This window comes from Oncorhynchus kisutch, linkage group LG24, assembly GCF_002021735.2.
Source record: "Oncorhynchus kisutch isolate 150728-3 linkage group LG24, Okis_V2, whole genome shotgun sequence".
Taxonomy (NCBI): Eukaryota; Metazoa; Chordata; class Actinopteri; order Salmoniformes; family Salmonidae; genus Oncorhynchus; species Oncorhynchus kisutch.
In genome coordinates this window covers 4,703,551-4,718,684 of record NC_034197.2, presented here as the reverse complement: position 1 = coordinate 4,718,684, position 15,134 = coordinate 4,703,551, and the positions used below count along the sequence as shown (strand labels likewise).

General features: G+C 43.7%; 1 protein-coding gene across 1 annotated transcript in view; it reads right to left on the bottom strand.

The window, feature by feature from the left end:
• Positions 1-8,003: 8,003 nt before the first annotated feature.
• The window catches only part of LOC109869651 (multiple epidermal growth factor-like domains protein 6), a 114,859-nt gene continuing 107,728 nt past the window's right edge, over positions 8,004-15,134 (bottom strand). The window contains exons 32-34 of the mRNA XM_031804269.1: positions 14,894-15,022; positions 14,517-14,645; positions 8,004-8,881 (exon numbers count right to left, since the gene is read on the bottom strand). Coding sequence (XP_031660129.1) covers positions 8,808-8,881; positions 14,517-14,645; positions 14,894-15,022 — 332 coding nt within the window. The 3' untranslated portion in view covers positions 8,004-8,807. The remainder of the gene's footprint in view (positions 8,882-14,516; positions 14,646-14,893; positions 15,023-15,134) is intronic.

Genomic DNA, 15,134 nt, shown 5'->3' with positions numbered 1-15,134 from the left:
GAGTAAAGAAAATATTTACTAAATAAACTAAAGTAAAAAAATCTACTCAAATCCCCCCAAGAAGTTACATAACAACAACGAGGCTATATACAGGAGGTGTAAATAGTCTGGGTAGCCATTTCATTAATTGTTCAGCAGTCTTATGGCTTGGAGGTAGAAGCTGTTAAGGAGCCTTTTGGTCTTAGACTTGCCAGAGAGGCATCACTACAGACCCAGGATCGATTCCGGGCTGTTTCACAACCGACCGTGATCGGGAGTAGGGCGGCACACAATTGGCCCAGCGTCGTCCGGGTTAGGGGAGGGTTCGGCCGGGGTAAGCTGTCAATTTACATAAGAATTTGTTCTTAACTGACTTGCCTAGTTAAATTACATTTAAAAAAAGCTTGGCCCCAGTGATGTACTGGGCCATACGCACTTACCCTCTGTAGCGCCTTAATGTCAGATGCCGAGCAGTTGCCATATCGAGGCGGTGATGCAACCGGTCAGGATTCTCTCGGTGGTGTAGCTGTAAAACCTTTGGGGGAGAAGTTGTTGTCCTGGCACCACACTGCCAGGTCTCTGACCTCCTCCTTATAGGCTGTCTCATCGTTGTCAGTGATCAGGCCTACCACTGTTGTGTCATTAGCAAACTTAATGATGGTGTTGGAGTCGTGCTTGGCCACACTGTCGTGGGTGAACAAGGAATACAGGAGGGGACTAAGCACGCATCTCAAGCAGGATATAGGCTTGCTTCCAAAAAGTATTTTATATATATGTATTCATGTGGGATTCTCTCTCTCTTCTCTCCATTCCTTCAAGAAGTGACCAACATCCCTCTGACTCCAATCGTTGGTCATCCAAACCTGTTTCTGAAGGAAGTGGTGTAGTTAAAAGTACTACTTATGTAGTTTTTTGGGGTATCTGTACTACTATTTATATTTTTGACAACTTTTACTTTACTACATTCCTAAAAAAATAATGTACTTTTTACTCCATACATTTTCCCTCACACCCAAAAGTACTCATTACATTTTGAATGGCTAGCAGGACAGGAAAATGGTCAAATTCATGCACTTATCAAGAGAACATCCCTGGTCATCCCTACTGCCTCTGATCTGGCAGACTCACTAAACACAAAATTACATCTGAATGTTGGAGTGTGTCCCTGGCTATCCGTAAAAAAAGAAGAAAATGTGTCCGTCTGGTTTGCTTAATATAAGGAATTTGAAATTATTTGTACTTTTACTTTTAATACTCAGGTATATTTTAGCAATTAAAAAGAATGTGAACCCTTTGGAATTAACTGGATTTCTGCATATATTGGTCATCAAATTTGATTTGAGTCACAACAATAGACAAACACAGTCTGCTTAAAACTAATAACACACAAACAATTATATGTCTTTATTGAACACACTGTATAAACATTCACAGTGCAGGGTGGGAAAAGTATGTGAACCCTTGGATTTAATAACTGGTTGACTCTCCTTTGGCAGCAATAAACTCAACCAAACGTTTTCAGTAGTTGCAGATCAGACCTTCACAACGGTCAGGAGGAATTTTGGACCATTCCTCTTTACCAAAATGTTTCAGTTCAGCAATATTCTTGGTATGTCTGGTGTGAATCACTCGAGGTCATGCATGCCACAGCATTTTAAATCAGGTTGAGGTCAGGACTGTGACTGGGCCACTCCGGAAGCCATTCTGTTGTTGATTTACTTCTGTGTTTGGGGCGTTGTCCTGTTGCATCACCCAACTTCTGTTGAGCTTCAATTGGCAGACAGATAGCCTTACATTCTCCTGCAAAATGTCTTGATAAACTTGAGAATACATGTTTCCGGCGATGAAAGCAAGCTGTCCATTCCCTGAGGCAGCAAAGCAGCCCCAAACCATGATGCTCCCTCCACCATAGTTTACAGTTGGTATGAGGTTTTGATATTGGTGTGCTGAGCCTTTTTTTCCTCCACACATAGTGTTGTGTGTTCCTTCCAAACAACTCAACTTTAGTTTAATCTGTCCACAGAATATTTTGCCAGTAGAACTGTGGAACACCCAGGTGCTCTTTTGCGAACTTCAGATGTACAGCAATGTTTTTTTTGGACAGCAGTGGCTTCTTCCGTGGTGACCTCCCATGAACACCATTCCTGTTTAGTGTTTTGCGTATCGTAGACTCGTCAACAGAGATGTTAGCATCTTCCAGATATTTCTTCAGATATTTCTTCTTAGGTCTTCTGAGATCTCTTTTGTTCGAGGCATGGTTCATATCAGGCAATGCTTCTTGTGAATAGCAAACTCAAATTTTGTGAGTGTTTTTTATAGGGCAGGGCAGCTCTAACCAACATCTCCAATCTTGTCTCATTGATTGGACACCAGGTTAGCTGACTCCTGACTCCAATTAGCTTTTGGAAAAGTAATTAGCCTACTTTTTCCAACCTACACTGTGAATGTTTAAATTATGTATTCAATATAGATAAGATAAATACAATAATTTGTGTGTTATTAGTTTAAGCAGACTGTGTTTTTCTATTGTTGTGACTAAGATGAAGATCAGATCAAATTGTATGACAAATTTATGCAGAAATCCAGTTCATTCCAAAGGGCTCACATACTTTTTCTTGCCACTGTAAGTATATTTAAAACCAAATGCTTTTAGACTTTTACTCAAGTAGTATTTTACTGAGTGACTTTTCACTTTTTCTTGAGTAATTTTCCATTAAGGTACTTTGACTAAAGTATGACGATTGGGTACTTTTTACACCACCGCCTGAAGGTATGTCACATCTCACCTGGCCGTCCATAGATCTGGAAACCTAAACTTCTCTGCTGCTTTGATCCCATACCTACTAACTACCTTGTAACAGTGTGAACCACTACACATCCACAGATACTTTCGATTTTCCTCATTTCATCTTCAGGCTGAGAGACGATGGATGGGCAAGAGACAATGGATGTGTCTATAGGTGTATGCCAAGTGAAAGGCATGGGATATATAAAGAAATAGTCTTGATGGGAGAATTCTGAGTAGATCAGGTGGGAGTTCAGTACAACTGAATAGTGTAGAGAGTTTAATTCAATGGAAACGGTACTGTACTGAACGACCACAGGGCGATTGTGTATGGCGTGCCGAACACGTTTTGCAATTTCTAATGACCACACCCATATTAATCAGGCTACACATCGCCACACATACCAAATGGGAGCAAACATACCTCAAAAGCATTTTTTCTTTTAGAAATGTGTCTGCGTTACTGCATGTCCAAGTCTGTTTTTCCCAAGTTTGGACTACACAGAAATTCACAAAAGTAAACTCAGCAAAAAAAGAAGTGTCCCTTTTTCAGGACCCTGTCTTTCAAAGATAATTCATAAAAAGGGTAAAGGGTTTAAACACTGTTTCCCATGCTTGTTCAATGAACCATAAACAATTAATGAACATGCACCTATGGAACGGTCATTAAGACACTAACAACTTACAGACGGTAGAGAAATTAAGGTCACAGTTATGAAAACTTAGGACACTAAAGAGGCCTTTCTACTGACTCTGAAAAACACCGAAATAAAGATGTCCAGGGTCACTGCTCATCTGTGTGAACGTGCCTTAGGCATGCTGTAAGGAGGCATGAGGACTGCAGATGTGGTCAAGGCAATAAATTGCAATGTCCGTACTGTGAGACGCCTAAGACAGCACTACAGGGAGACAGGACGGACAGCTGATCGTTCTCGCAGTGGCAGACCATGTGTAACAACACCTGCACAGGATCGGTACATCCGAACATCACACCTGCAGGACAGGTACAGGATGGCAACAACAACTGCCCGAGTTACACCAGGAACGCACAATCCCTCCATCAGTGCTCAGACTGTCCACAATAGGCTGAGAGAGGCTGGACTGAGGGCTTGTAGGCCTGTTGTAAGGCAGGTCCTCACCAGACAACACCGGCAACACCGTCGCCCATTGGCACAAACCCACTGTCGCTGGACCAGACAGGACTGGCAAAAAGTCCTCTTCACTGACGTGTCATAGTTTTGTCTCACCAGGGGTGATTCGCATTTATTGCCAAAGGAATGAGCGTTACACCGGGGCCTGTACTCTGGAGCGGGATCGATATGGAGGTGCGGGGTACGTCATGTTCTGGGGCGATGTGTCACAGCATCATCGGACTGAGCTTGTTGTCATTGCAGGCAATCTCAACGCTGTGTGTTACAGGGAAGACATCCTCCTCCCTCAGGTGGTACCCTTCCTGCAGGCTCATCCTGACATGACCCTCCAGCATGACAATGCCACCAGCCATACTGCTCGTTCTCTGCGTGATTTCCTGCAAGACAGGACTGTCAGTGTTCTGCCACAGCCAGCGAAGAGCTTGGATCTCAATCCAATTGATGGACCTGTTGGATCAGATGGTCATTCCTGTTGGATCTGATGGTCATTCAGATGGTCAGATGGCCATTCCCCCCAGAAATATTTTCTACCTTTGTGTACCTATTCAGGATACATCACCATAAAGAGAATGTCATTTCTTGGTAGTACAGATCAGGGACCTATGATGTCATTCTGTTAGTTATTCTGTTACCAGGTGTTAATCCTTCAGGGAGCATTCCTAAAGCACCACAAAATGTATTTGTTTAAGACCATGTCAACATTTCAATATTGATTCTTTCATTGATGACTTGATATCTACAGCACCAGTCAAACGTTTGGACACACCTACTCAATCCAGTTATATTAAACAAATCTAAATATATTTTATATTTGCGATTCTTCAAAGTTACCACCCCTTGCCTTGATGACAGCTTTCCACACTCTTGGCATTCTCTCAACCAGCTTCATGAGGTTATCACCTGGAATGCATTTCAATGAACAGGTGTGCCTTGTTAAAAGTTAATTTGTGGAATTTCTTTCCTTAATGCATTTGAGCCAATCAGTTGTGCTGTGACAAGGTAGGGGGGGTATACAGAAGATAGCCCTATTTGGTAAAATACCAAGTCCATATTATGTCATGAACAGCTCAAATAAGCAAAGAGAAACGACAGTCCATCATTACTTTAAGATATGAAGGTAAGTCAATACGGAAAAGTTAAAGAACTTTCAACGTTTCTTCAAGGACAGTCGCAAAAACCATCAAGCGCTATGACGAAACTGGCTCTCATGAGGACCGCCACAGGAATGGAAGACCCAGAGTTACCTCTAATTGCAGAGGATAAGTTCATTAGAGTTACCAGCCTCAGAAATTGCAGCTCAAAAAAATGCTTCACAGAGTTCAAGTAACAGACACATCTCAACATCAACTGTTCAGAGGAGACTGTGTGAATCAGGCAAAGAAAACACTACTAAAGGACACCAATAAGAAAAAGAAACTTGCTTGGGCCAAGAAACACGAGCAATGGACATTAGACCGGTGGAAATTTGTTCTTTGGTCTGGAGTCCAAATTGGAGATTTTTGGTTCCAACCGCCATGTCTTTGTGAAACGCGTTGTGGGTGAACGGATGATCTCATCATGTGTATTTCCCACCTTAAATCACGGAGGAGGAGGTGTTATGGTGTGGGTGCGCTTTGCTGGTGACACTGTCTGTGATTTATTTAGAACTCAAGGCACACTTAACCAGCATGGCTACTACATCATTCTGCAGTGATACGCCATCCCATCTGGTTTGGGCTTAGTGGGACGATCATTTGTTTTTCAACAGGACAATGACCAAACACACCTCCAGGCTGTGTAAGGGCTATTTTACCAAGAAGGAGAGTGATGGAGTGCTGCATCAGAGGACCTGTTGGAAAAGCATTCCAGGTGAAGCTGGTTGAGAGAATGCCAAGAGTGTGCAAAGCTGTCATCAAGGCAAAGGGTGGGTATTTGAAGAATCTCAAATATATTTTGATTTGTTAAACACTTTTTTGGTTACTACATGATTCCATATGTGTTATTTCATAGTTTATATCTCACTATTATTCTACAATGTAGAAAATCATAATAATAAAGAAAAAACCCTTGAATGAGTAGGTGTTGTAAAACTTTTGACCAGTAGTCCTCTAACAATGGCTACAACTAACTGCCCTCATATTTGAAGCTGGGCAGATCACAATATGTAATGTGGAGAGCCACCACCACCAGAAGATGGTGACAGAGGCTTATGCAGGGAAGAATGTAGAATATCTTGACTTCATACATGACTTGATGATGCAGTTTGATCACACAAGCTGGCAATGACCAAGTTAAAACTTAAATATGTTTTATATAGATGGTCAATTTGATACCTGTATATGCTTTAGCTAACCACTAAAAAAAGACTCTTACACCATACAATCAGAGGAGTTTTCTAATGTGCATAAGATCTGGGATCAGGCTTGGTAAATGTATAGCATCTGTAGGGTTTGACATATGACTGACCCCTTTACTCTTTGCTGCTAACATTTGCTTGATATGTAGCAAATGCAGTCTAATTACTAAATGTGGTCTAATGTTGTGTTTTGCAGTACACATATAATCAATCTTTTTTTTATTGAAAAATGTAACAGTTTTCCCTCCATTTCTCAGAAGCTGTCACTTCATAAGGTATCTACATACAGTGTGGCAAAAAAGTATTTAGTCAGCCACCAATTGTGCAAGTTCTCCCACTTAAAGATGACAGAGGCCTGTAATTTTCATCATAGGTACACTTCAACTATGACAGACAAAATGAGAAAAGAAAATCACAATGTAGGATTTTTAATGAATTCATTTGCAAATTATGGTTGAAAATAAGTATTTGGTCACCTACAAACAAGCAAGATTTCTGGCTCTCACAGACCTGTAATTTCTTCTTTACGAGGCTCCTCTGTCCTCCATGCGTTACCTGTATTAATGGCACCTGTTTGAACTTGTTATCAGTATAAAAGATACCTGTCCACAACCTCAAACAGTCACACTCCAAACTCCACTATGGCCAAGACCAAAGAGCTGTCAAAGGACACCAGAAACAAAATTGTAGACCTGCACCAGGCTGGGAAGACTGAATCTGCAATAGGTAAGCAGCTTGGTTTGAAGAAATCAACTGTGGGAGCAATTATTAGGAAATGGAAGACATACAAGACCACTGATAATCTCCCTCGATCTGGGGCTCCACGCAAGATCTCACCCCGTGGGGTCAAAATGATGACAAGAACGGTGAGCAAAAATCCCAGAACCACACGGGGGGACCTAGGGAATGACCTGCAGAGAGCTGAGACCAAAGTAACAAAGCCTACCATCAGTAACACACTACGCCGTCAGGGACTCAAATCCTGCATCCAAAGAACACCATACCTACTGTGAAGCATGGGGGTGGAAACATCATGCTTTGGGGCTGTTTTTCTGCAAAGGGACCAGGACGACTGATCCGTGTAAAGGAAAGAATGAATGGGGCCATGTATCGTGAGATTTTGAGTGAAAACCTCCTTCCATCAGCAAGGGCATTGAAGATGAAATGTGGCTGGGTCTTTCAGCATGACAATGATCCCAAACACACCGCCCGGGCAACGAAGGAGTGGCTTCGTAAGAAACATTTCAAGGTCCTGGAGTGGCCTAGCCAGTCTCCAGATCTCAACCCCATAGAAAATCTTTGGAGGGAATTGAAAGTCTGTGTTTCCCAGCAACAGCCCCAAAACATCACTGCTCTAGAGGAGCTCTGCATGGAGGAATGGGCCAAAATACCAGCAACAGTGTGTGAAAACGACTTACAGAAAACGTTTGACCTCTGTCATTGCCAACAAAGGGTATATAACAAAGTATTGAGAAACTTCTGTTATTGACCAAATACTTATTTTCCACCATAATTTGCAAATAAATTCATTAAAAATCCTACAATGTGATTTTCTGGGGAAAGAAAAATCTAATTTTGTCTGTCGTGGTTGAAGTGTACCTATGATGAAAATTACAGGCCTCTCTCATCTTTTTAAGTGGGAGAACTTGCACAATTGGTGGCTGACTAAATACTTTTTTGCCCCACTGTACATGTAAAATAAGGTGTATAGACTAAGGCATATTGACCTGTGGGCAAGTCATCATCACCATTCCAGGTTTCCCAAATACTGTAGAGCATTTAATTCAGATAAATGATCCTGAATGGTTTCTGATTTATAAATCAACTGTGCCATAAGAGTCTGTATAGTGCATTGGTGGCTGTAAATATACAAATCAAATGGACCATGCGTGTGAGTAGCCTATTGTTTTTGGAGAAGCCAGTAAGGATGACTACAACTACTTTAGAAGATGCTATGAGCGTAAAGCAAATCTCCTCAATGTTCAAAGAAATATCGACTTCCAATGCGGTACGACCATATCGTGAGTATACGTACAACATGATTGAATTGTAGACATGAACACATTTACATACACACAACATACATGCAATGTACACACAAATACACTACTGTTAAGCATGGTACATGATATTCAACAACTGTATTTTACAGTAAATAATTCTGTAAACCTCGAATGACTTTATCCTTTTTGGCATTTGACCCAGAAATGTCCTCTTATCCAGGGCAGGCAAAAACAATTATCCCAGCCTGTTAACTCTGGAGCACATTTTAAGAGTCCACCCTGTAAGATGGAGTATAGGACAGTCATCCCCATGATGTCAAGGGTAGTGTGTTATCTGAACTCCAAAGTCTGCGATTAGACAACGCTGCAAAATGGCACCTCCAGTTCAGAAGTCCCTTTAGTTCACCAAGGCCCTGCCATAGCACTCCCTTCTCTGTACAAAACAGTCTGTTGTTGTTTTGAGAGTGATTCAGTTCAGTTTTGACCTCTGTGATCTCTAGAAGTGACCAGTAGGCCGCAGTTGTATGAGGCTGGGGGTCAGTCAGTAGGGGGTGCTATACTGGGACAGTGTGTGAGTGACTCTTTTCTTGATTTCTGTTGCCCAGCTGTAGAGACGTGAGGGACCCTCCTGCAGACGAGAAGACAGAGAGAGAAGAGAGAGCACTCTTAGCTTTAGACTGAATTCCTATAAAACAGCTTTCACTATCTGTTTTGTTTTAGTAATCTATTTAGCCTCTATTACATCTTGCATGTTTTTTATCTAACATTTTATTGCTTAATTGTAAAGTGTGTTGGAAGTTTGCTTAGATATTATCTTGTGTTTGTATAGCACTTGAAACAGGGGGATATTTCTCCTAGTTCTCCTCCATATTTATCCATGCTCTATAGCATGATGTACTACTGTACTCATAATGCACTGCTCCGTCCGTCCCAGCCATAGAGATCCTATTAAATTACTAGAGGGGCTATATCATAAACCCTCAAAGTTCCAGAATGGGGTGAAAATGGCAGCTCTATTGGTCTGGAAAAAATCCAAACCAGTCTAATGGGAATGAATGGCAGTAGAGACATAATTGTGATTTCACTTATGCAGGAAAATACAATTGTGATATAGAATTATTGTCAACCCAAAATATTGTAATATAAATATAAATATAGTTTAAACGGGTTTTATACAATTATACTGTATGCAAACAGACCATAAATGTCTCAGTTTTTGTTTTCTTGGAAAGCTGCCAGTGCTATTTTATGATGCAATATCCTTGTCTAAGTCCTATCATTTACATTTGAGTAATTTAGCAGACACTCTTATTCAGAGCAAATTACAATTAGCGGATTCATCTCAAGATACTTATATATATTGTATGTGGACACCCCTTCAAATTAGTGGATTTGGCTATTTCAGCTACATCCGTTGTTGACAGGTATATAAAATCGAGCACACGGCCATGCAATCTCCATGGCCAAACACTGGCAGTAGATTGGCCTTACTGAAGAGCTGAGTGACTTTCAACGTGGCACTGTCATAGGATGCCACTTTTCAAACAAGTCAGCTCCTAAAATGTCTGCCCTGGTCAACTGTAAGTACTGTTATTGTGAAGTGGAAACAACTAGGCACCAGCCGTGAAGCGTTTGGTCACACAAGCTCACAGAATGGGACTGCAGAGTGCTGAAGTGTGTAGCGTGTTAAAATCATCTGTCCTCGGTTGCAACACTCACTACCTAGTTCCAAACTGCCTCTGGAAGCAACGTCAGCACAAGAACTGTTCCTTCGGGAGCTTCATGAAATGGGTTTTCATGGCCGAGCAGCCGCACACAAGCCTAAGATCACCATGAGCAATGCCAAGTGTCCACTGGAGTGGTGTAAAGCTCGCTGCCAAACGCATTCTCTGGAATGATGAATCACGCTACACCATCTGGCAGTCCAATGGACGAATCTGGATTTGGTGGATGCCAGGAGAACGCTACCTGCCCCAATGTAGTGCCAACTGTAAAGTTTGGTGGAGGAGGAATAGTGGTTTGGGGCTGTTTTCATGGTTTAGGCTCCTTATAGTTACAGTGAGGGGAAACCTTAACGCTACAGCATACAATGACATTCTAGATGATTCTGTGCTTCCAACTCTGTGGCAACAGTTTGGGGAAGGCCTTTCCTGTTTCAGCTTGTGCGCAAAGCGAGATCCATACAGAAATGGTTTGTCGAGACTGGTGTGGAAGAACTTGACTGGCATGCACAGAGCCCTGACCTCAACTCCAGCTTTGGGATGAATTGGAACTACGACTGCGAGCCAGGCCTAATCACCCAACATCAGTGTCCAACCTCATTAATGCTTTTGAGGCTGAATGGAAGCAAGTCCCCGCAGCAATGTTCCAACATCTAGTGGAATGCCTTCCCAGAAGACTGGAGGCTGTTGTAGCAGCAAAGGTGGGACCAACTCAATATTAATGCCCATGATATTGGAATGAGATGTTCGACGAACAGGTGTCCACATACCTTTAGTCGTGTAGTGCAGCTAGGTGGGACAACCACATATCACAGGCATAGTAAGTACTGTGGCAAAGAAGGGGGTTGAGTGATAAATGGCAGATATGTGAGAGCAGAACTAATAAACGGCCACCCCGAAAATGGCCACCCCGATCAGAACTACAGATCACAAAATGGCCGACTGCCAAAACTACAATTCCCAGAAGCATGGGGAACGCTCCGAAAGGGCCGACCCACAGATCAGGACAAACCAGGAAGAGAGAGTGGAGGGGCTGGAAGGATCTGTGAACCATAGAGAAAGAGACAATATATATATCGGCAGGATTTACCGTGTATGAGCTGGACTGTTTGGACCTGTTGGCGTTTGGACCTGGACCTACCGAGAACCCGATTCGTGTACCAAACCCTGCTATCCTTGACTTTGCCTTGGCCTGTGTGGACCAAGATGGAGAAACAAACACACAGGTACTGTCCTGTTCGAAAGAACTCTCATTCTGGGGTGATTTTAGTGACGGTTTCCCGCTTAATTTGTGACAGTCTCCTAATCTTGAAGAAGTTTGTCACAGTACGCTTTTCCTCAATAAAGTTGCTATCAGCCGAGTCAGAGCTAGAAAGGGGGGAGGTCAAGTGCAAGTGCGTGGTCAAGAACTTTTCTTGCGTGTATGTGTGAGGAGGGGTAGGGGTTCGAGGTGAGGAGGGGGATTATTTAAGATACTATTTGAAGAGGTAGGGTTTCAGGTGCTTTGGAAAGATGGGCAGTGACTTATCTGTCCTAGCTTCAGGGGGAAGCTGGTTCCACCATTAGGGTGCCAGGACAGAGAAGAGCTTGGATTGGGCTGAGCGGGAGCTACCCTCCCTTAGGGGTGGGAGGACCAAGAGACCAGAGGTGGCAGAATGGAGTGCTCGGGTTGGGGTGTAGGGTTTGAGCATAGCCTGAAGACAGAGAGGGGCAGTTCCTCTTGCTACTCCGCAGCCAAGTACCATGGTCTTGTAGTGAATGCAAGTCTCGACTGGAAGCCAGTGGTGTCCGGAGGAGCCTGGATTAGGACCTGATCCACTACCTGTGTGAAGTAGAGTCTGACAATATGTATGTTGTAGAGCATGAACTCGCAGGAGCGAGTCACCGCTTTGATGTTTGCAGAGAATGACAGGGTGTTGTCCAGGGTCAAGCCAAGGTTCTTTGCACTCTGGGAGGGAGTTGTCAACCATGATGGAGAAGTCTTTGAGCGTGCAGGGGAGGAAAAGGGAGGAAAAGCTGCTCCTTCTTATCGATGTTGAGCTTGTGGTGATGGGTCAGCGTCAACCAGGAATGCAGACATGTGTGTCACCACCTGGGTGTCAGAAGAACCAAACCCTGGGGGACACCAGTAGTGAGAGTATGTGGTGCAGACGCAGATCCTCTCCACGTTGCCTGATAGGAGCGGCCTGCCAGGTAGGATGCAACCCAAGAGTGCAGAACATGAGATGCCCAGCCCCGAGAGGGTTGACAGGAGGATCTGATGGTTCCCTGTGTCGAAGGCAGTGGATAGAGCTAGGAGGATGAGAACACAGAGAAGAGCCGTCTCAGTTGAGTGACCTGTCTTGGTTAGGGTCAAGAAGATCATTCTGAGAGAGATAATGAGAGAGTTGATCAGTGACACAAGCTCAAGTGTTTTGGAAGAAAAGAAAGAAGGGGTACTGGTCTATAGTTTTTGACGTCAGATGAGTCTTGAAGAGGGGAGCGACTCGGGTCATTTTGAAATCAGAGGGGTCGCAGTTAGTGGTCAGGGATGATTTGATGAGGGAAGTGAGGAATGGAAGAAGGTCTCCAGAGATGGACTGGAGAAGGGAGGAGGGGATGGGGTCACCGGGCATGTTTTCGGGCAGCCAGACTCATTAGTTGCAGGATTTCATCTGGACAGAGAGGGGAGAAAAAGGCCTAGGGTAGTTCTGTGTGACTGGGACCAGTGGACCCAGTAGGTTGAGTGAATGAGGAGTGGATGTTCTTTTCAAAGTGGTTGACAACGTCGTCCACAGTCAGGGAGGAGGGAGGGGATGGAGGATTAAGGAGGGAGGAGAAGGTGGAAAATAGTTTCCTTACATTAGAGGCAGAAGCTTGACATTTTTATTGATAGAAAGTGGCTTTAGCAGCAAATACAGAGGAAGAGAAGGTGGAGAGGAGGGAGTGAAAAGATGATAGGTCCACTGGAAGTTTAGTTTTTCTCCATTTTTGCTTAGCTGCCCGCAGCCTTGTTCTGTAAGCTCGCAATGAGTCACTCAGCCACAGAGCAAGATGGGAGGGCCTAGCTGGCCGGGAAGAAAAGAAAAGGGACAGTGCGAGTCAGAGTATGCGGAAAGGCGCATGACCATCTGAGTAGGAGCTGAGTGGCTAGGGTTGGAGGAAAGGGAGAGAGAAAAGGAAACAAAGTAGTGATCAGAGACCTAGAGGGGGGTTGCAGTGAGATTATTAGGCAAACTGGCTCTAGTAAAGATATTGCCTGCCTTGTGAGTTGGAGGGGACTGGGAAAGGATGAGGTAAAGCATATTGTCTGCCTTGTGAGTTGGAGGGGTTTGGGAAAGGATGAGGTAAAGCATATTGTCTGCCTTGTGAGTTGGAAGGGTTTGGGAAAGGGTGAGGTAAAGCATATTGTCTGCCTTGTGAGTTGGAAGGGTTTGGGAAAGGGTGAGGTAAAGCATATTGTCTGCCTTGTGAGTTGGAAGGGTTTGGGAAAGGGTGAGGTAAAGCATATGGTCTGCCTTGTGAGTTGGAAGGGTTTGGGAAAGGGTGAGGTAAAGCATATTGTCTGCCTTGTGAGTTGGAAGGGTTTGGGAAAGGGTGGGGTCAAAAGAGACAGGGAGGGGAAAGAGAGAGTTGGAAAGAAATGAAGTCGCCAAGTACGAAGAGCAGTGAGCCATCATCAGGAAATGAGCTTATCAAGGTCATTGAGGAAATCTGTAAGGGCACCTAGTGGGCGATAGATGAAAACAATGTTACGCTTTAGTTGACTAGTGACAGTGACAGCATGGAATTCAAATGAGGAAATGGACAGGTTAGAGAGGGAGAAAAGAGAAAATCTCCAGTTAGGAGAAATGAGTTGCCCTGTGCCACGACAATGATGACCAGATGCTCTTGGACTATGACAGAAAATATAGTCAGATGAGGAGAGAGCAGCTGGAGTAGCAGTGCTCTCTGGGGTGATCCATGTCTCCATCAGGACCAAAAAGTCAAGGGACTAAAGAGCAGCATAGGCTGAGATGAACTTGCCGTTCTTGACCGCAGATCGTCAGTTCCAAACGCTGCGTCTGTAAAGCCTACAGGTAGAGGAGTGAACTGGTATAGAAAACACATACCTAGTTGCCAATGCTACAAAATAGCAAAAATGTGATAATCATAAAATAACTAGGTAAGATACTAAAGTGAGAGAGTGGTGTGGAGCCTTCCTCTCTTTCCTGCCTATCATCAACTGAATTCAGCCAGTGTATGGCTGTTGATTGGCTGCATTGTTTGAATGGAATGTTGGCTTATTGGCAGTTCGTTAGAAACATTTATGGAATCATTCCTCTAAAACTGTCTGTCTAGATAGCTAACATACGGTGCAGATAAATTATTCAAATTCATTATTTTACTCTATCTTATCATAGCACTGTCAAACCATGGTTGACTAACTACATGGCTGACCTTTATCCAAAATGGTCAGCCATTTACCAAAATAAAAAGGTTAATGTTAATGTCCATTCCAGTATTCTAATTCCTATTTCTATGGTCCATGCTCTGTCCCTTCTTCCTTATCAATACACTTACCTTCCTGACAGGTGGGTCCTATCCAGCCATGTAGACAGGTGCAGCGGCCGTTCCGTGGGTCACACCACCCCCCATTCCTGCACTCACAGCTCTCAGAACAGTCCGGGCCGTAGCGGTTCACTGGACAATCTGGACAAAGCCCAGACAGGGAAACAGGAATTGTGAGAACACTTTTAGATTATGGTGCCGTTTAGCTTATAGGGGTGAATCCTTACTTTGACTTAAGTCTAACTGCATTGATGTTAGTGGGAGACTAAGTGAAAATTGGACTTGCAGTAAGTGGAAGTTAGGATTCGCCACACAGTCGTTTGAGGAAACAGATGTTGATGAACCATACTACTTAGATAGTTGTTTGCTTCTTTTTATTTATCTACTACCTGTGTCGCAATGCGTGCCCATCTTCCCTGGGGGGCACAGACAACGGCCGGTCATGGGGTCACATGGGGTGTCCCCTTCGCAGTCACATGACTGGATGCAGCCCACCCCGAAACGACGCTGCTCACACTCTGTGACAGGGAACGAGAGGGATGGGAGCACATGACACAGGAGACAACATCTTAGCTGTAATTATGACTGGGGCATGTAACAGTCACACTTTATCAGCAGTTACAACCACAT